The following is a 21,102-nucleotide window of genomic DNA, read 5'->3' on the forward strand; positions in this document are numbered from 1 at the left end:
GGTAACTGCCCCCACTCATCTGTTACTGCCCTTAAAAACTCCCAACCTCAACAGCAGCTGACAGACCTAAGATTATTTTACAATCTCCTTCTCTGGAGACATTCAAAACCCATCTGGACGCGTTCCTGTGTGACCTACTGTAGGTGATCCTGCTCTGGCAGGGGGGCTGGACTAGATGATCTTTTGAGGTCCCTTCCAACCCCTCATATTCTGTGATTCTGTGATAGCCATTGGAATATCAGCTCCAGGCTTGCCTTACGTTCGTAAGACACAAGACATATAAAATATGTTCTGTAACTTTTCTATCATGAGGATTAGAGAAGGAGCAAATAACACTCTTTACTTGTTTCTCAGGTTTTGAAAAATACTTTTGCTGCTCAGCTATCAAGGCAAAGGCATTGCTAGCCACACAAAAGGAGGACAGGAGTGGAGGCAGTAGTAGCCTGGGAAGTTACCACATCATCATCACACAGACATGTTCGCAGCAGGAACACCTTCATGAATTACACTGCTTATTGTGGACATAAAATCTGTTAGCCTCCAGTCACGGTTTAGTCCTTCCGCTCCAGTTACAGGTAACTCATTCACCTGGACATTTACATCTGCTGTTACTAGTTAGTGTAATTGTACATACTATTTTGCAATTGTATAATTATGTACTAACTTGTAGCTTTCTAAAAACTATCTTTAGAAGCACAGTGTTTCAGGTAATGCTGTTTTAAACTATTTAATATAAACTTATTTTAACTTCCTAAAACAATTTACACTGACTGGTAATGCTCTCTAGAGAAATAGGCAAGTTTAAGTTAAGCTCTGACAATTGCAATGGAGTTATCAAAGAAGTAACTGCCATCTGTCAGAACATCTGCTTTGGTGTTTGCCACTCCAAGCTCCAAGATGCGAAAACACCACCATGAGCTGCAAATCTTGCTTTACCGTAAACAACATCGTCCGGTTTTCTGCAATGTCTGTTGGTTGCACAACACTGTGTCCATAGATAAGCTGACTTTTTAGGTTCAGTGAAACTGCATCTTCTTCAAAGGATCTGACAAAGCTGTTACTCCTATGGCCTCCCTCTTGCAAATCCTTTTTAAAAGCAAAGGAACGAAGCCCAGGCTGAGAAAAGGATTTTCTAATTGGCCTTTTCTCCTCTTCTTCACTGACCAAGGGCTGAAAGACAGACCGAAATTTGTTGCTGAAAGAGAAGCCTCCGAAGTTATTGGCAGTTTCATGTCGTTGGGATGATGAGTCAAAACCTGCTTTTTCTGTACAACTTGCACGATTAAATTTCTCAATGCATTCATCTATGAGTGCTGGAGGTGCATTTTTATGTGCTACTGTCACCCGACCACAGAAGAGCACCTCAAACTTTTTGGCAAAAGGGTCTTCAACATCTGAGTGATTATTCTGAAACTCTTCTTGCCGAGCAATTTTTCCAGCTTGTCGAATAGAGCTTATAATTTCAGGCACCTATGGGAGGAAGAAAAAAACCACAAACCAACATTAGCATCTGGTGCTTTATAACAAACAAGTTGCAACACTAAGAGGTGCTCCCTGCTGTTGTTTTTCTGGAATGACTAATATGGTTTTGTTTTTTGAAAGATCAATTTAAGTGATCCTATATTTGTCCAACAGACACATTCTAAAAGTTAAACACTGACTAGATGAATTGCTCATTTATCTCCCTGTCAGGAGTTCACCATCATCAACACTTTGTTGAAAGAGTTTTGCTTCTTTTAATGCTCTGTGTTCTCAGTAAAACTTACACTGATTCCTTCAGATGCAAAACATGACAAATTCAAACTCAAAAAGAAAGATAAAAATACTTCAGAAAGTGTAAGAGAAGCCACAGACTAATTAAATGGTATTTCTCACTCCCTTCTCTTACACAAGCATTCATGTCATGTAGATTAACGTATCTCTTGCAAATTTGCTTTCACCTTCATAATAGTTGTTATGTTGTTACAGCAGTTTGATGCTTGACGTGTTGTTAAACTGTAAAAAGTTGTGTTTTTAAAAGAAACATATTCATTATTTTAGATTTTCATTTTTATTCTATCATCCTACATGACACTCTCAATATTACTTTCACATACAGTATCACTTGCATCTGTATTGCAGGGCATCTGTATTAGAGAGCAACATGCTACAGCCCACAGATGATGTAATTATAAACAAAACCCAAACTACCATCTGATCTATTTGAAGTAACAGTAAACGGTCACAGTTTCTGAAATGGTTATAAGGTAGGAACACGCATATGCTACCTGCTAAGCTGCTGCGAGGATGATGCTTGGTTACAACCCCCTGCTTTGACCAGTCTAAGTGATTAAGCTTCTTCTGCAGTTTCCTGACAAAAGAAATTTCTTCTGTCAAGCATCAGCTGGAACTTGAACAGAACTAGTTCTGGTTTAGCTCAAATCAGGACACCTACTTACAAGTATTTGGTTGCAGATAGTACAGAAAAAGTCTGGGAGCAGCAGACTAAACTAGCAGCTCAGAACCAGCTCTCCTATGAGAAAAAGCATCCCTAAACCTAAAGAATGCTTTGGAGACATGACCTCCATCTTTTTCAGACATTTCTATGGTTATCTAATGCTTAAACATAATGCAATAAGGTGCATAAACCAATGCAGGAAATGGCAAAGGACTTCCAGGGGGTAAGAAAGAAAAAAAAAAAACCAACCCAAAACCTTGAGCAGTGAAAACTGAATGCTTATTTTTTGGGTGCTCATAAAGACCTCACCACGATTCTTTTTAAAGTCAAGGAAACACAGACATATTCATGGGGATGGACAGACAGACACACGTGTAACTAGTGGATTTAAGACAATAAGTAACAGATTACAAAATATATATAAAATGACTCAGGAAGCATTACCTCACCCGTGAGCATGAGACATGAGTCACTCAGGCTGAGCTAATCACTCAGCAAAGACAACGCGGGAGAGGTAAGAAAAGCAGGGTTATGACTTCAGCAGTCTGTTCCTCAGCTGTATCACAAACCAGTCCAAAAGCCTTGGCCTCCAGTAGCTTCCTGCTTAACTTTTCAATCATATACAAGAAAAATGTAAGGGTATGACAAATCTGACTACCTCAAATGATACGCATTTGCTCCACACGGAGCTCAAGGTTCACCTCAGTTTTATTTACCTAATACTGCTGCCAAGAGACAATTTTTATTTGCATAACACATCAGGATGACAGTGAAATGTAAAACTGTATTCTACCCAATTGCAAGACGCAACTGCTTTAGCATTTTCTAATAAACACATTTTACTCTTGTCAGAATGTCTGAACACACCAGCTACAGGTGATTTTACTTCTGAGTTGCCCAAAATACATGTAGAGACCTGCGATCCCATCTTTACTTTTGCTGAGACTGCAGAGGTGACAGCAAAGGAATGAGGTATTTTCTGGAAAAAACTCACCTTGACAAAGCCAGAAACATCAGCTCTCACTCAGGTGAAGACCACTATCTCAACCAGAGTTAAGCTCTCCCAGGACCACCCACACTGCATGATTATAAGTAGAGTTTCCAAATTACTCTAAGTAGAGTTTCCAGCAGTACAGATGCTAAGCTAAAGCTCAGAGAAAGCATGGAGATCCATAATTTCTTCAATGTTTTTTTTCTTATCAGACACCATGGACATTGACAAAATTGCTATTCAACAGTGGTTGAACTTTGCATAGAGACAGTAGTTAAAGATACTAAATCACACAGATGACTTTGCAGTAGTTAATAAACGTCATGTTTGAGACCTGGTGGGCCTGCTGATCAAAATCAAAGAGAGGATTTATTTATTTCTTTTCACACATGCTAAGGCTTGAATTATGTCATTTATAAGGAACAGCTGGCTTCCATGCTATACTCACTGAAAAACAGACTCCTCTGTTCCTTCTTATTAACCTACAAAAATTCACAGCTTGTTAATATCATTTTATTACTTCTGATTAGGCAATTGATGAAGTATTGCTCTAGCAAAAGCAGCAATGATCATCTCATTTTCCTGTGAACCTTATGTATGTTAATCATTAATCTCTTTTCAATAGTAAAGACAACATGCCCTGATGAGTGCTAAAACCACAAAACTGTTAAAAAACTGCTGAAAACACAGAACTGTTACCGGCCTGATCACGATTTGTGCTCTTTTCATCTACCTGTACCATTCCAAGCCTTTAATGCAAACATCTAGAAACAAAGAAACCACATGCTCTGACTCTGACATCCTCAGCAAACAGACTTCGATGCTGAGTACATTAAGGTCAAGTAAATCTGAGTTTAAAAAAAAAAAACAAACAAAAAAGAGAGAAAGAAAAAAAAATCTGTGAAACGTAAATAGATACATCATAATGACTTCAAATTATCAAAATAGTAGGCTCTATCCTGGCAAATGTTTATTAACCACAGCTGGATTTTTTCCACGTTAAGCAGCATGCCACTGGGCGAACAGTAACCACATCTCTTGCAAACCTCCAGCAATTAATTAAGATGTAAACCGAATCAGATTTTATGGCTTTTCAATTTGTATCAAAAAGCAGCAAGGGTCACGTTGCTCCTGAATTAAGTTCATGTTGCTTGGAGTATTTTAAAGGTTGTGAGGTTCTTTCTGAACAAAAGAAACAGTCTTTTTCATACTGTAAGGGTGGCCACGTACTGGCACAGGTTGCCCAGGGGTTGCAGAGTATCCCTCCTTGTAGATATGCAAACTCTGACTGGACATGCCCCCAAGCAACTCACTTCAGGTGACCCTGCTTTGAGCAGGAGGCTGAACTAAACGACCTCCAGACATCACAATCTATCTCAACTTGGTGACTTAGATATCAACATCTCCTATACAGAACTACAGGTAATTGTGTCTACTAGTGAGAGGTCTGTTAGACGCATGTATGATTTCCTCCTGCTGCACAAATGCTCTTTCCTAGCATACTTCTATTCTGAAGCGTTCACAGAATCATCAGAGTTGGAAGGAACCTCTGGAGATCATCTAGTCCAACCCCGCCGCAGAAGCAGGACTGCCCAGAGCTCATCACGCAGGAACGCGTCCAGGCGGGTTTTGAAAGTCTCCAGAGATGGAGACTCCGCAACCTCCCTGGGCAGCTTGTTCCAGCGCTCTGTTTTCTGACTTGTTTCTCAGTATAAATATGTATTTAGTGGTAAAGATTATTTCTGTAATCAGAAAAAAAACAACTGTCAATGACCCCTAAACCCACAAACCTAAGTATAGAGCAACAGTACAAGCAATGATGAAATTTTACCAAACACAGAACATCACCTTCTCAACACTTACTCTGGAGCTAGACAGGACCAGTGAACAGAACCCACAACTGCAATGGATTAGGAAAAGGTTTTGCATTTAGAGTGTCTGTATTAAGAGTCAGAAAAAGAAGATGTATTTAGAAATGTTAAAACCAACACTAGACTGCTGTGATTTTTTTTGTTATTTTTCTGGGGTTGTTGTTTTTTTTTTTTTAAGTATACCATGTTATTTCCGCTATGATGAGAATGTTTATTTTGTAGAGACAAAGCAGGGAACTGAAATGCTGAGTATTCTTGTGACAACTCTTGGGCAATCAAGCAAAGCACAAACCAACACCTAGAATTTGCCTTCTCAAGTATGAGAGGACATCTGAATTATTTTTAAGTGTTTTTACTTGCCTTTATTTCTGACCACAGCAGGCTCAATAAAATATGTTAAGAACATACTGTTTGCTGTTATTACCTTTCCTTGTCTATTGTACTAGAGTGCTGCTACAGGAAAAAATAGAGTCCACAGTTACATATCTTGGTAGAAGCAATATTTTTGCCACCCATAATCATGGAATACTTTGTAAAAGTAGCAGAATGGAAGAAAGGAAACTAACTTTTGAGACAAATACAACTTATATAAAAAGAGGATACAGAAAAGTACATATCTGCATTTTTAAAAGACTGCATAAAATGGGGGGGTTTTTTTAGTTTTATATGTATTAAAAAGCAGTTGATCTGTTCTCAGCACACTTCTAGCAAAACAGCTGTGCAGTAATAAAACAGATCAATGCTTCCTGTGCTTATCACGCCCTAAACCCACAATAGTGGTCAACTGACTTTTTTGAACTGTTTTTTCTCCATCCAATGGATTTAGGTTTGGCATTTTTAGATCTAAAGCATTTTAAGGTACAGATTTCACTGGGATTTTTTTTTTTTTAATTGAGATACCGCAGAAACTCTTGTTTCAGAATCACAGAATAATTTAATTTGGATGCAACAGTGCAGCCCCCCACATAAAGCAAGGCAAACTTTCAACTTAGAGCCAATTTCAAACTTAGATGAGATGCTCAGCGTCACATCCAGCCGAGTTCCAAGAAACCCCAACGACAGGGACCCCACGACCTCCTCTTCCCCACAGGAAACCGATAGCTGCCAGGAAAAGAAGGGAAAGACAAATGCAACTGATATTTCTTTTGTGAGAAGTCTTGCCCACTAGTGTAAGCAACGAATGAACTAAAGACTTCCAGCACAAAACTACAGTCTTTAGTCTCTCACTGAAGCAAAAAAAAGAAGTTTTAAAAGTGACAGAATTTCCTTATTCCTCAGCACTAGCAGAAATTCAAGGCAGAAAGGAGTAACAAACTTTAAGTTAATTTCCATTTCAGTGAAAGATCTTTTATACTCAGGTCTTACCTCAAGTGTCTTGACAGGGTTTTTTTTCGACTACCTCATCTGGAGACTGCTCTACAGCTTCCCACACCTTGCTGACTTTTTCCAGTCATTAACTTCAATTCTCATTTTCCAAATTTTCGCCCTTTGACTCCTACCAAGAATTCTATGGAGTACTTCAATTATTAGCTTTCTTCCTTTGCTAGTTACTGACTTTTATTCCTTTCACAAAGCCACTTTCAATAACCAGGATTTAATTTGGAGGCAGAAAGTGTGTATTTCCCTCAGCCCTTGGATGACAACCATCACCTGCAAGCTCCCGTCAACTGTTCTGTGCGTAACAGGCACAGCCAAAGTAAAATCCATACAAACAGCTCCCTAAGTACTTAAGATCAGTGGGTGCATGGAGGGAGAGGTCACCATGACTTCACACCTCAAGACATACGATCTAAAATTCAGCTGCTGCATTGTCACTGCTCATAAAACAACTGAACTGTTCCACTCTCAGCAGCTTTACCATCGGTGCGTGCTGGTCTCTCTCTAGTACCTAAAATGCACTGGGTTGCTCATTTAACCAGGGAACTCGTGGGTATCTTTTGAGAAAGAAGAACAAGTCTGAGCACAACCAGAGGGCTGGGAGGGGTAGCCAGGCCAGCACACTGCTCCTGTGCGGCTTGGGAAAGACTATGGAACCAGACCTGCAAAAGCAAGACAGAGATGCTGTTTCAACCTTGATAAAGGAAAGCTCAGTGACTGAATAATATCATTCTGGACCTACGAAAGGAGAAGTGATCGTGCAGGTGACTGCTTGTGGGGGTGGTGTGCTTAGTTAGATTTGAACAGGCATTATCCAGAGGATGGGGCAAGTGAGGATGATGAGGCCAAGACTCAAATTTTGGAGGGATATACGTAAGAAGCTGATGAATAAGAGTGCACTAAAATTCAAAGGACACTCTGTGTGGGGCAGAAGAGAATCATCTATTTAAATCCAGTTCTTTTTGACTTGGAGCATGGAAGACGAGTGACAATAGCATCCTTCGAGATGACTCTGCACCAAGAGTGGAGCCACCACGTCCTCTTACAGTTTACACATTACCATAAAAAGCCATAACAGTGACTAGACTTCCTACATATGTCACATGCTGCCTCTAGAAGTTTACCAAGTCATCTTGCAGACTGATGCTGCAAGCACAGTATGCCACCTTCACAGTAGCACATTCTTTTTAATATTACAGACAAACCTCAGCTCCAGAACCTTCCTCAGGACTCCTCAGCCAGACGGAAAAGGTCACATTTTTGCAAAGTCACGGCAGTCAGAGAGAACTCTATGCAATTTAAAGAAGCACAGAAAGGTTTTCTTTCCTTTCTGAAAAAAAAAACCCAACAGTATTTGCAGAATCTGTTTATAGATTATTGTAAACAAGCTCCGAAATAGAACACAATTGTACTGGGTGTTCTAGTGAAGCTGGAATGCTCTGTTTTGTGGTGGTGCTTCCTTCCCGAGAGAGATGCATCATGTTGCTGATACACTTTAAGTTTTTCTTTCACATGCTCTCAAGACATACCTTACCTGAAGCTCATAATGTAACAGAACGTGGCTACTCTGCTTATTTTCGGACCACTCCCGTGAAAATGCGCAATCCAAAACCAAAGTGCAGCTGACAGGTGGCCTCTGAGGGCTTTTAGTGCACCTTTCAATGCAACAGCACTTGAGTCGCTCCGAAGGGGGCATCCCTAAAAATTCCGGTTTTGGGAAGTCTATTAGTATACTTTGCCTTCTACCTAGAGGGCTTATCATGTGGTATTCACTAATTAATTTTTCCCCAGCCCTCTTCTGTCCTTACAATACAAACCACTTCTTTTCATCTTGTACTGTTTCATTAGCTCCACCATTCAATATCATCAACTTTTAAGCAACAAACGTGAAGCAAAGCAAGTCAACAGGTATTTCAAATAGCACACTGACATCTTCACAGCACTATCTTCTCCATATTTTGTTGCAAAGTTTTGTTTTCACATAACTTCACAAATGAAAACAGTACATGAAGACATAACAGTAGTTGCTAGTCATACCTGCAGGATTCCCAGCTCAGATCTCACAGGGTGACTATTGAATAAGCAGACAGTACTTTTTGTAAAGTAATAGCTGGAAATATCTGTGCTCATTCATTATTAATGGAGATTAAATCTTTTTTGGGGGGGAATGGAGAGGTGGAATTTCAAGCGGCTCCCTTAACAGCACTGAGATAGGCCTGAGGCTGAGTTGGAGGTTTTGGGCTGGGAAACAGAAAGAAGCCTGTTCTGAGACAGATGGGAAAGGACAGCAATGGCATTTGAAAGCTTTCAGGGCAAGGGTTTTTTTCTTGTTGTTGGGGTGGTTTTTTTTTGGGGGGGGGTGAATTTGTTTGTGGTTTGGCGGGCTTTTCCTTAAACTGAAAGGCAGTAGCAGGATTTAAACCAGGAAATTAATTACTACGATCATTTACAGGAAAAAAAAACCTATGAGATCAAATTCCATTTTTACAATAGGAGACAGGTTCTCTCCTGGTTTCCTTTGTTCTAAGGCTTCTGTCACAGTTATCAAAATTGATACAACTGGCAAAATACGAGCTAGCAAAAGAGTGAGAAGTGAACATAACTTCTTTTCAACTTATATAAAGCCTGATTTTTTTCTGTCCTTTATAGCAACATCCAGAAGGGAGGAAAACTCCATTTGCTCTGCGTGTTCTTCTTACAACTGACGTTATTTCCAATAAAATCTTCTTAAACAGCTAATCCAAACACATGTCAAAATGCCCCTCCCCTCAAAATTGATTTTGAAGTTTTTGGGGCTGGGGAGAGGGCATGGAATGAGGGGAATCACCTCATAAATTCTTTTGATTGACATGTGAACTGATTTGTTGGATGAGCACACAGTTGGCTGCTTTGTCACACAGTAGTAGTTTCCAGCTGCCTCAGCTCAACTCGCAGAACAGGATGGGAAAGGAATGGTTAAACATCCCGTGAAAACTACCCTGACTTCCACTTAAGAAAAACAGTTGTTTAGTTCAGCAGTTTTAGTCCTTTTTGGATGTAAACCAAATGGTTTCTCATGCCTAGGAGCTTTTTTAGTTATGGTGGGTTTTTTCTAAGATACACCTTCTAGTGATGGCTTCTCATCAGAAAGTCTAACGGGATAATTCAAACTTGTCAGGTAACTACACACTTCTACCAAATCCACACCTGTAGTCTGTTTTTTTGTGTTTGTTTTTTCTTCCCTCTAAAATACATTGTAAACCATGCAAAATAACAATGCATTTATTTCTGAAAACTAACTTCCTTGGAACATAAGGTGTTTGCCAGCCTTCGACTCCTACACGAATGGTCGCTTAGAAACATCTACACATTTTATGGTACTAACATACCATAAAGTTAAAGTTTTATAAAGTTGAAGTTTAATGCTACTGATTTCTACCAGGTATTCCTAGTATGTAGTGCACTCAGTATAATGGAAGAGGAGGAAGAATAATACACCTAAAGGGCCCTCAACTTCTAGCAAAACTCTTATCAAATACATAGGAAGCATTTAGAGAAATTGTTAGCAACCTACAGAATTAGACTGTATTTTAAAACAAACAACTCACAGAAAGCTTACTGACCTCCTATGATTCACTAAAGACTATTTACACTAAAACATTTATCATGTAATTTTAATTGAAAACATCCAGCTTTTTGTGAAGAAATTTAGCTACATTAGTATAAGATAGGTCATGTTTTAACTGTAACGGAAATAGTTGCGGTTATCGAGGACAGTGCAAAACACTCTGCTTTCCTTCGCATATTTTGCATTTACTGGAAGCTATCAATGGGATGTTGTTGGGCAGAAAAGGGAAGAGCAAGCAGCGCACTCAAGATCCCCTCCATTAAGATACAGCCAGACTGCATTAGGGGAGTTGCCAATTTCTCTTCTGAAGAGTCAAAGATCATTGTCCTAAAAAGCCACTCCTTCCAATTCCTGCTAGGACCCTGCTTCCCTCCCGTTAAAAGACAAAGCTGTCTTAAAATTTTACAGTAGGTGAAAAGTTCAACTTTTCTGTACTCTGTCCTACCTTGGACATTCAGATTAGACAAAAATCTTGCAAGTGAAAAGAGAAGCCTGGAAAAAGATGCCTTTGTAAAACAGTCACTCCATATATCTTTACATCAGGTGTCTCTGCAGGGCACTGTAAGAGACCCAATATATTTGCAATAAGTACATAAGCATGCCAGAAAAGTGAAGAGAGAAAGGAAAAACAGATGGGATACCAGATAGCTGAAAAAGTTATTTAAGAATGTATTCAGAGGAAGGCAATCAGTGTGGGAACCACGCTGTTCACTTACAGACTATCTGCAAGACAGCATTTCACTGCCAGTGCCACTATGGACGGTAGGAATGCAGCTACAGAGCGGGGTTATGGACTACCTTACGTCTGGCAGTCCCGTGATATCATCCTACACAGCACCGCTTCACTGGCTCATGCTTTTCATCATCCTAACCAGATCTCATTTCTTCATTTAAGTGTTGGCATCTTCACTGGCTGTTCTCCCATCGTTTAACTGTTACAGCATGCTCCTTCTGCTGACAGTCAGTGAATTTACGCGTCCCAAAACAAAATCCAAGATGTCACTGTCCTTCTCAGATAAAGCGCCACATTCAGTCTCAAATGCAGAAGAGTTGTCAAAACATAGATAAACAACCCCATCAAGACAAATGCAGCTATGGGATCACTCCTGAAAGCCATCCCAGAGCCAAGCCAAGCTGCCAGCCCAGCATACAAGAAGCCAGAAGAGAAGCTTTAGGAGCGCCTCCAGATTATGAAAATGTGCTGTGCTGGTTCTCCCTGCTGACAAAAATTCTCACGTTTACATCCTGTACCAAATTCACTACAGACCTACAACAGAGAATCCTAGATCCACAGTCTGTGTCAACAACTATTTTTGTCATCTCAGTTCAGCACAGTTATCTCAGAAGGCTCATCAATCTCAGAAGCAGTGGTCATCTAGGAAAACCTTAGGAACTAAAGAGCAACAGCTGAAACTCATCCTTCTGTTCCTTCCCCATTAGCCATATTACAGTCTCAGCAACAATTCTCTAAAGCTGCAGACAGATCATTTACCTGCATCATCTGGTTTCTTTAAATAAATGCCATAACAACAGCAACCAGTATCCAAGTCCTACATGATGCCCAACAGGAGTCTGGAAACACTAATGACGCAGTTGATGAATAACAAGATAAGAAACTCAAGGAACTTCATTAATTTGAGCCCTAGTCTCAAAATTCTTCTTAGTCCTATTAAGAAAGCAACACAGGAAAAAAGAAAAATGAAAAAAAAAAATAAATCACAGCATGGAAAAGACAGTGCCAGACTGACTGAAAATGGGATATATTCTTAAGATATTTGATAAAATAGTAATGATGCTCTTACATCACTACAGTCAGAGCAAACAACAGGAAACAAAAAACTGAAAACATCAAACAGACGTAGCCTCAGTACCTTCCCAAAACAAACTGTCTGCGTGGTAGTGCAATACCTGAAAAATAGTAGAAATTTTAAAAGATATCAGTAATAATGTATACAAAGACTTTCAAGAGCACATGTTGCCTCACGATCATGAGCGTGTCTGGAGCTCCCACCATTTATTTGCAACAGCACTTAATAAATACAGAATTTGGTCTGCATTGTACTTCATTCAGCCACAAATCCTAACAACACATACACAAAAATTCAGAATCTCTTCTCTTTTGAGGGTTATGAAATTGCTATTTTAAGCCTACCCAGTTTCTTCCAACAGAAAATTTTTCATTACTCCTTCACTCTCCCCCACAAGTTAAGGCTGGATTTCTTTAGAAAACGATAAATCAGATGGACAGCTACCAAACACCAAACTGCAACTGAGGTGGGCAGTTCACACTGTCACACTCCTTTCAGAATGACTGAATTCTGACTTTTACAATACTTCTGAAGTATTCTATATTTAAACCCTTACTGGCCGAGGAAACTCAAAAGGGAGTGGTGAGTATTCAACATGTCTAAAACACAGATGTCACGGACTTAGAGGATCTTTATGAGAAGCTGGAGGGGAGATACAAGGATGATGCTCTATGGGATACACTAACAGACTAGCTGAAGAAAAGGAGTAGGAAGGGAAGGAAGAGGAAAAGATCTCAGGGTAAGACTCCTTTTAACGCCAATTCTTCCCCCCTCCTCCAAATTAAGTCAGCACTGGGACTGCTGGTATGCCAGCCACACGTCATATACCAGTGGACTGAGCCTTTCTGTGTTGCTTTTTTAAGCATACACAAAAGCATTATCAAAACTTTAGGAATATCAGAGAAAAAATACTGCCTGAATTATAACAAACTACAATAAATAGTTTTGTATATGATTCTGCACTTTATAAACAAAACATAGTGTCAGCCCCATGCATTGTGTTCACATAAAAAAGCACTTTTTTCTCAAATCTACAAAAGTCAGCCTCTGATGACTATGTCAAATGGAAATGTCACCTGCTTCAATAGAATGATAAATCCTACAGGTTATATTCCAGCAGGATTTACGCAAAATCTGAAATTCCAGCATGTATTTTCAGTTCACGTTCTGGGTAACTACCAAGAGAGTTTTAAAGACAGGCCTTTTCTACATAATCCTCTAAAACTCCAAAGCACTTCTACAAATCTCTTTTTCGGTGGCTTGCATTTGAAGAGACTGCAAACTATAAAAAGGTCCAAAGAAACAAAATCAGCATGAAACGTTTAGTGTTAACTGTTCAAATTTCCACGACAACAGGTTCAGCGAACTCATCTCACTGGTACTAGAGCAGCGACCAATGGTCAAGTAAATGTGGAGAAGCAACTTACAAAAATAAGATATTTGGCTACAGAAGTCCTTGACAAAATACCCTAAGTTTTTGACTGAAAGTGGCTGTTTAGTTTAGCTCAGCTTTGCTATTTTCAGCAGCTGGAAGTGTGCTTGGTTAAGTATGCGCAAGTAGTCTCTTCTCCCCAAACCTGCAATTTCACAGAATATCTGTACCTGAAAATCCTGTTTGATTACTGCATATCAAAGGTTCCTCATGGAAAAAAGATGTGGTTTTGATTACAATCATGATGCTGTAAAGGCACAAAAAGAAGTATGAAATGTCCAAAGCCAGCAGGAAAGAAACTTCCAGGTATTCAAGCCAAGATAAATTCTGCTTTGTTTTTTTAAATGTGATCGTCAACATGTGTACTTACATGCACACTGCTATGGGAATGGAAGGCAATACATGGCTTTGTTTTCACTCTCTCCTCACAGCGCCTCGCCGCTAGTGACAGACAGAAGTCTAGCTCACAGAAACTCTGGACAACCTTTTCAGGCCTGAAATTCTCACAAAGCAGTAGCCAAAACATCAACACCCCAATAAAACAAAAATTCTCTGATGGTCCTCCCATTCCTTGCATCAGGGCTGGCTGCTGGAAAGCCATGCATATGCTGTTTGTCCAGCTTCTGCTACTGGATTGTCAAGTATTATATAGGGGCCACTACTTCACTATTTTAATTTCGAGTAGGAATGTGTCTGAGAGTGGACTATCTTCACCTGCTTCTTGTGCGATAGAGTGCGTTGTGGAGCTGTCTCAGAGTGCCTGAACCGACACCGTCAGGGGAGGTTTAGGTTGGATCTCAGGAAGCATTTCCTCAGGGAGAGGGTGCTCAGCACTGGGATGCACTGCCCAGGGAAGGGCTGGAGTCACCGTCCCTGGAGGATTTTAAGGAGAGGCTGGATGTGGCACTTAGTGCCGTGGTCTGACCGATGTGGTGGTGTTGGGTCACAGGCTGGACTGGATGATCTCAGAGATCTTTTCCAGCCTCAACAATTCTGTCATTCTGTGAACTAAACAGTCATTTTGGGATGCATTTCACTACAAGCAGGCATTTGGTTCACAGCATTGACTTAAGAACCACTCTAAAGGAAAACTCGCTTCCCTGAACCCAGTACACAACCTGTCCTCTGCACCAGCAGTTTCCCTTGAACAAGCTGTTGCCACACGCTGCTTACTGATGTAGCTGTACTGATGATTCCACCAAGACTGCAGCTTTCACGCACGTGGCCAGCTGATCTGGGAATACTGGCCTGGCCTCTTAGGAACTTGCAGACACAAGAGAAAAGAGGTAGCAGAAATCCAGTTGTTACGCTCTAGTCCACCTCAGCAGGATAGAGGTGCCCGAACCTCCCTCCTGCTTCTCAGTAAGCAAATAGCGCTTTTCAGAAAGATTTTACTTAAAATCTCACCTATTCAAATATTTATGCATTAACTCATCTCAGGATTTGTTACTGCAACTTGGTTAAAAGTAAGAATGACCAAAAACCTATTTGTATACAACTCAGTACAAATAACTTGGTGATAAAACCAAAGAGCGGTTAATGTCATTCCCTGCCTCAGCTTCTGCTCTCCCAGTTCCAGCTGCTCTTCCCAGCTCTGTTGCCTCTCCTCCCCTTACAAATTAGTAAGCAAGCTCCTATTTGGGCAGGTGTTTTGACATATTTTGTGTATCTTTACTGATATGTAAAATACTAACAAAACCAAGGCTGACTTTTTTTCCGCTCAGCCACTGTCATCCATGAGTATTTCAGCTTGAACAGTTAAGCTGTAAATGCTTCTAATTAAAAAAAACCTAAAATATTACAGCCAAGCTGTAATTCAATTAACAGTGCTTCTGCTGAAAATCTACTTGCTAAGTCACTAGTCAGCCTCTATACATCATATACAACCTCAGCTCCTTCCAATTCAAGAAGTCTTTTAAACTATTTTATTTTAAAATCTCAAGTAGCTATTAGTTGGCACAGTAAAAATATTCCAACATCCCTTTAAAGTGAGGTTTCTCAGAAATGCTGCAGCTTCTTTATTCAGGTGGATGGGAAATTATAAACTGGACTTGTCTTGCATCTCTGTAAGCTGATCTGCAAAGAAAAAGGTGCTTTGCCCAACTCTTCCCTTATAGATGTTTCTACCTGGAGAACTGTGAGCCAAACTTCTGCTTTTGTGTTCTCAGAAACACCTCTAGTGCACATAAAAGACTGTTACATTACAGTAGCCTTCCAAAAGAGCAGGCTATGATGCGAAAAAGTATTTTAGATCATCAAACGTAAAGCAAATAAACTGCAGTGCCCCATATATATATTTAGAGATATATCTACAGATATATAGACATAAATATCTGCGGCAAAAACCCAAATCAACCCTTGAGTGTACTGTCCATCTCTCTTAGTACCTGGAGTTTTCCCTGATCCTACAGGACTTACTAATATTTTTGCTATTGGTTTGGCCCAAAACACGTAAACCCCATGAAAACAGCTAATGGCATTAATTTCCAGAGAGCTTTTCAGCACAGGAAAGCAAACAGCTTTTGACTGGAGCCTCAAAGTTCTGTTCTGAATTGCAAAGGGCAGGACCTGTACAAAACAAAACAGCAAGCTCAGCTACCTCGTCAGGCTTGCCTTGTTTTTAAATCTGAAGGTCAACACGAACCTGAAAGTAGAAACTCATGAGAAATTAATTCAGAAAGGCATAAATGATTCAAGAGAAAAACCTTGGTAAGCTGCAATCTACATGGCCAGGAATTTTGCTACAGAAAGCCCCAGTCCTTAGTAAGCACCTGTAATGTACCTTATAAATGCAAAGGACACTGCTCTACTACATCCACCCAGCCACCAAAAAGCTGTGTGAGTCAGACTGTGTGCTGGCCCTCTCCCATCGAATCGGGGATGCCTAAGCGGAGCGGGTACAATTCAGGCCTGGCACGCAGAAAAACGAATGGAACGACGAAGAATAAAAGCAAAGAGCTCCAAAGGGAGCGTAACTGCTGAGTAACAGCGAGGTTTCACCACGGGACTGACTTCATTTCAAATGCCGAGCTCGTACTCCTCGGTCATCAGCCAGACCCCCGCGGGGGAATGCGGGGAGTGAGCGGCATACAGAAAGCAGCACGGTTCAACCGCTCGGCGTTTTGTGATAATATGCACTTATTTGGAAAGCTGTCAGTCGGTGACCACGTTTTCTGCCCCAACAAAAACTGACCTGGAGAAACACACTGAGCAGCACCGTAGCATTCTCTGACACGGGTATTGTGTGAACTCGGGCACCAAAACTCAGTCCTGGCAGAAATGTGAACTTTCTCTTTGCTGCGTCGCCGGCATCCGGCCCGAGAGACAAGCGAGGGTCTGTCCCTTCAGCCCGACTCACAGCATCAATGGCTTCAAGCAGATTCATCCATGAGCGAATCTGAGCCTTCCCCCCTCAATGATTCCCTGATACTAGCTCTCTATTAACTCTCCAATTCTTAATACAGTATCCCTGTATTTAAATTCATTTATAAAAAGGGTTATCATGGGCAAACACACCAGCAAAACCAAAGGTTGTACACCACAACTTATTCGTCTGCCCAAATAATTTACCATCTTACAAGCAAGGCAGGCTTAAAAGTAAGATGAGCTTAATAAACTTCAAGGTTTATTGGGCTTTAGACAATGTTAAAACACCTGGTTATGAGGGTGCTTTAAGAGACCAAACCTAGATTAATTTCGCAGGAATGTCAGTCACTCAGTGAGGGATTACAGATGCCCAAAGGTGTTCAACTTTGCTGGAAGCTGTGGAGAATAAAGGAAAGAGGCAACAAGGAATCCTCATAAATGAACGTGACATACCTAAAACAGATCGGGGGGAAAAGCCAAGATTGCCCTTTCAGAACACTCTTAAAACAGGGGAAAAAAAAAAGGAAGGGGGGATTTCTTAGACTTCCTGATTTTCAGTCTCTCATTCCTTCTCATTCTCTTCCAGAAGGCAAATTAATTTCATTTGTAGCTTCTCACCTAAACTAGGATGTAAATTGTTACTACCACAAACTCTTCCTAAGAGGTCTATCAGGCACTCCATTATTTAGAAAATAGTAGAAATAATAACAAAACATTAGCAAGATCAATTATAACACAGCATATTAAGTTATACTAAGATTGCAAGACAAATAAGTGGCATTTGCAATTTTATTGCAATTACTACTTCTGTCATGTTTCACAAGACAAGACAAGTAACCAAATCTTGCTGCACTGAATAGCACAGAAACTTTCTCCTTTTCACGCCTTGAGAGTTTCCCAAACTGAAGAAAGCTCATAGGCTGACTCAGCAGTCCTTGGAAAATAAAAAAATACAAATAAAAAAGAAAAATAAACCAAAACAATCTACTTATTGCTTCGCTGTTGGGCATTTTGGAGTGTCTATCATGCATATACCCTAAAATCTGATCTTCAGAGCAGAAGAAATCCAAACCAGCTGGGGACAGCTACACCCTTTTCTGCCAGTGCTGGTGGCCCTCGAGCCACAGCGAGAAACCCTGATGTCCCAGCTCCCTTCTAAGGGGAACTGAGAGCATCCCCTTCCCATCTGCTGCATCGCAGACTGGAGACAGCAGACCAGGACTGATTGATCCATAACAGCTAAATCATTATAGAAGAAACCTTTATTTAAAACAGGTAATCTGGCTTTAAATTTTACTTTAGTTATTTTATTTACTGCTTCCTTGCTGGTTTATAATTCTTTAAAACAAAACAAGTTGAAGCTAAACACAGCCTTTATAATATATACAGTAGTCTCTCTCTTTTTTTTTTTTTGTAACTAGAAAGACATACTATGTATAAATTGCTTAACAAGCTGAGAATTTGAAGATACATTTAGTCAAATTCTCTATACAATTTATTACTCTTAAGAACGGTTTCTTGGGTTTTATCCCTTTGGCAATTAATTCTTAATTCTGTTTTCTGACAAGCTGCTTCAGAACCTTACCTTATGAAATGTTGTAGACAACTAACACTAAACTATTTTTAACTAAAGCTGTATTAAATACGCTAGAAACAAATAAAAATACTCAACTATCACTGTGCTAATATCTCCTACTAACGAATTAATGGTGTGCAAGTATACCATACATCAGTAAAAATCCACATTTCTGGGGTTTTTTTATTCGTAGACTGAAAGTTTTCATGCTTTTTGGCTCCAAAGTTATTTCTTTACTTTTAGCAGCAATTATTGCAGTGAACGAAACTGAATCCAGATTAAAATATCTCTGCCTATCTACAAAAGTAGCTGTATCATCTACCCACAACAGTGCAGAGTTAGCTTACGCTTGCAACAAACTCTGCTTTAAGGTGCTTAGTCAAAAGTTTCCCTGAAGTTAGTTGTCTGTGTAAAACAGTGCAGGAAAAACAGGTATAGCTATTCTTTTTTTTTTATTTAAATATTTTAGGAGACTAAACCAAGCCAGTACTTAAGAATCCATTATCCACCGAGTCCCCATTCAAGTGGTTCAGCCAGCATCCACACGGCCAGTGCGGGCAACCCCAGCCCACGGAAGACTCAAGCGGGGCTTTATCCTCCAGCCCAGAAGGGGCCCCACGACCCGGCCTGGCAGCACCGCAAAACTCATCCCCAAGGAGCCTGCGCGTAGGTAGGAGACCAGCTGGGTAAAACAGAACGTTAAAACCTGTAAGGAAGGCGTAGTAAAAGGTAATGTTCATACAAACACTAGGGACTGATTTTATAGCGTATGGGAGTAAATTACTTCACTCCTAAGTATCTGCGGGCCTGGGGACTTACATGGTGACACCAAGCACTCGTGTTACTGGATGCAAGGGTTAGTCATTTTTAAGTAATAGATGCAGGAGGACAGCTTTGTCTCAAGGGGGGGAGTGCCCCCCTCCCCACCCTGCAGTCGTTCCCTGTTTTGGAACAGGCCACCATCTTATAAACACTACATTTGTATTGAAAGCCTACAGCAGTAGTCCCCAGTTTTTTATTGATCAGATTTTGGCAGGCCGGAAAACTTTCTCCGTTAACAAGCCTCATTTTCTATTTCTAAATATCCTGCTTTGCTTTCCCTCCCAAATTAGTGCTGACAATTAATGACCATTAAAAGAATAAAACTGAACACTTGTGAGAAACCAGAATTGCAATAATTAGTTCTGAAAGCCCAGAAAGCACTCCTAAAAGCAAAATTATAAAGAAGAGTGTTTCTGCAAGAGCTTCTGTTACTCTCTCTAGAAACGTGGCCAAGTCTGCACTACAAGTTCTGCCTTGTACCTCCTCCAAGACTAACTCCTCTCTGACTAGCTGCTTTGTCCAGCTGACAAGTGAACAAGGAGAGGGGAAAACGGGCCACCCTTGAGCAGCACCCTGAAGTATTTACTCAACAACAACACTCGTTTTTAACCGCAGCAACCTGTACAGGAGATTGGCAGGTATGTAAGAGTCGGCATGGAAATCAGCCAGTATCGCTCCCTCGGATAACATGGCAAATCAGGCTTTATATCACCCTTGAGACACAGACACAGTGATGACATGAAAGGGAAATACTTGAACAAGAACCTGATACCTATTTAAACAGAGAAAAGAAGCCAGGTGAGAAGAGAAAAGGATAGATTTCTATTTTTCAGGCCATAACCTAAAATTAAGCAGGCTCCTTTTAAGACAGAATACAGTAAATTCTTCTATCTGAGAATCTGACCAAAGGTAACACAGTCAGCCATCAAGCAACTGCTTGTTACCATTTTCCCAGGGTAAGCATTTCACCTGTTAACATGTTCAGGGAGAGGGATATGTAAGAGTGATTAAGCAGGTGGCCATTTACACCTGGCAAAACAGAATGGAGAACCAGGTTTTTGTGGTTTGCCTACTTGACTAAACTGCCTGATTAACTTCAAGATAGTAGTCTTTTTTTTCTTTTTTTTTTTTTCCCAGCTAACTCCTTCAAGGAACCCCTAATTTCGGCCTGTCCTACAGCTCTGCTTCATCCCCCTGTCCTCTCTCGCACTTTCTGCTATGCGTCGTGACAAAATATCATATACAGGTACCACGGGTTAGGGCTGGGTCAGTCATTTAAAATTCAATATGACAGTTAGGGAAATTAAAAAAAAAATAAAATCTAAAAACTATATTCTGGATTTCTTTAGCCATCATTACCGCTCTGCATCCATATGTAGCGCCACAGTTGCAGTGCCAGATCCCACCGAAGCCCTAAACACACAGACCCAGAAGCCAGCACGACGTACATTTTCATACCTAAACACATAAACCCCTCATATTAAAAGCTACTCTCCATAAATTCAGAGTATGATAAAAACCAGGAAAAAATGTCCAAAACAAACAGCGGCAGTGCTGTTCCACGTTCTCCAGAGCACACAAGAAGTGTCCGACTTGAGGAGCAAGAGCTGAAACCCCACCTTCCGTGCGGTTTTAATTGCAGCTCTCCCCTCCTGCGGAGCCGCGGCAAGGTAGGACAGCGGGCAGGAACCGCAGCTTCGCTTTCAACCCCCCCAGCCCAAGCCCCGTGTTGCATGGGCTCGCCTTCACTTTTCCCTGGGAGCAGCGCCTCTCCTTTTCCCCGGCTGGGCGTCGCAGCCGGCTCCGCTCCCTTCC

General features: G+C 40.7%; 1 protein-coding gene across 1 annotated transcript in view; it reads right to left on the minus strand.

Annotated features, from left to right (window-relative positions):
* The window catches only part of TBC1D1 (TBC1 (tre-2/USP6, BUB2, cdc16) domain family, member 1), a gene marked incomplete at its 5' end in the record, with an annotated part of 58,214 nt that extends 56,744 nt beyond the window's left edge, over positions 1-1,470 (minus strand). Inside the window, one exon of the mRNA XM_009873448.1 lies at positions 937-1,470. Within this exon, the coding sequence (XP_009871750.1) occupies positions 937-1,470 (534 nt within the window). The remainder of the gene's footprint in view (positions 1-936) is intronic.
* Positions 1,471-21,102: the final 19,632 nt, after the last annotated feature.

The sequence above is a fragment of the Apaloderma vittatum genome, unplaced genomic scaffold (assembly GCF_000703405.1).
Source record: "Apaloderma vittatum isolate BGI_N311 unplaced genomic scaffold, ASM70340v1 scaffold10477, whole genome shotgun sequence".
In the NCBI taxonomy this organism is placed as follows: domain Eukaryota; kingdom Metazoa; phylum Chordata; class Aves; order Trogoniformes; family Trogonidae; genus Apaloderma; species Apaloderma vittatum.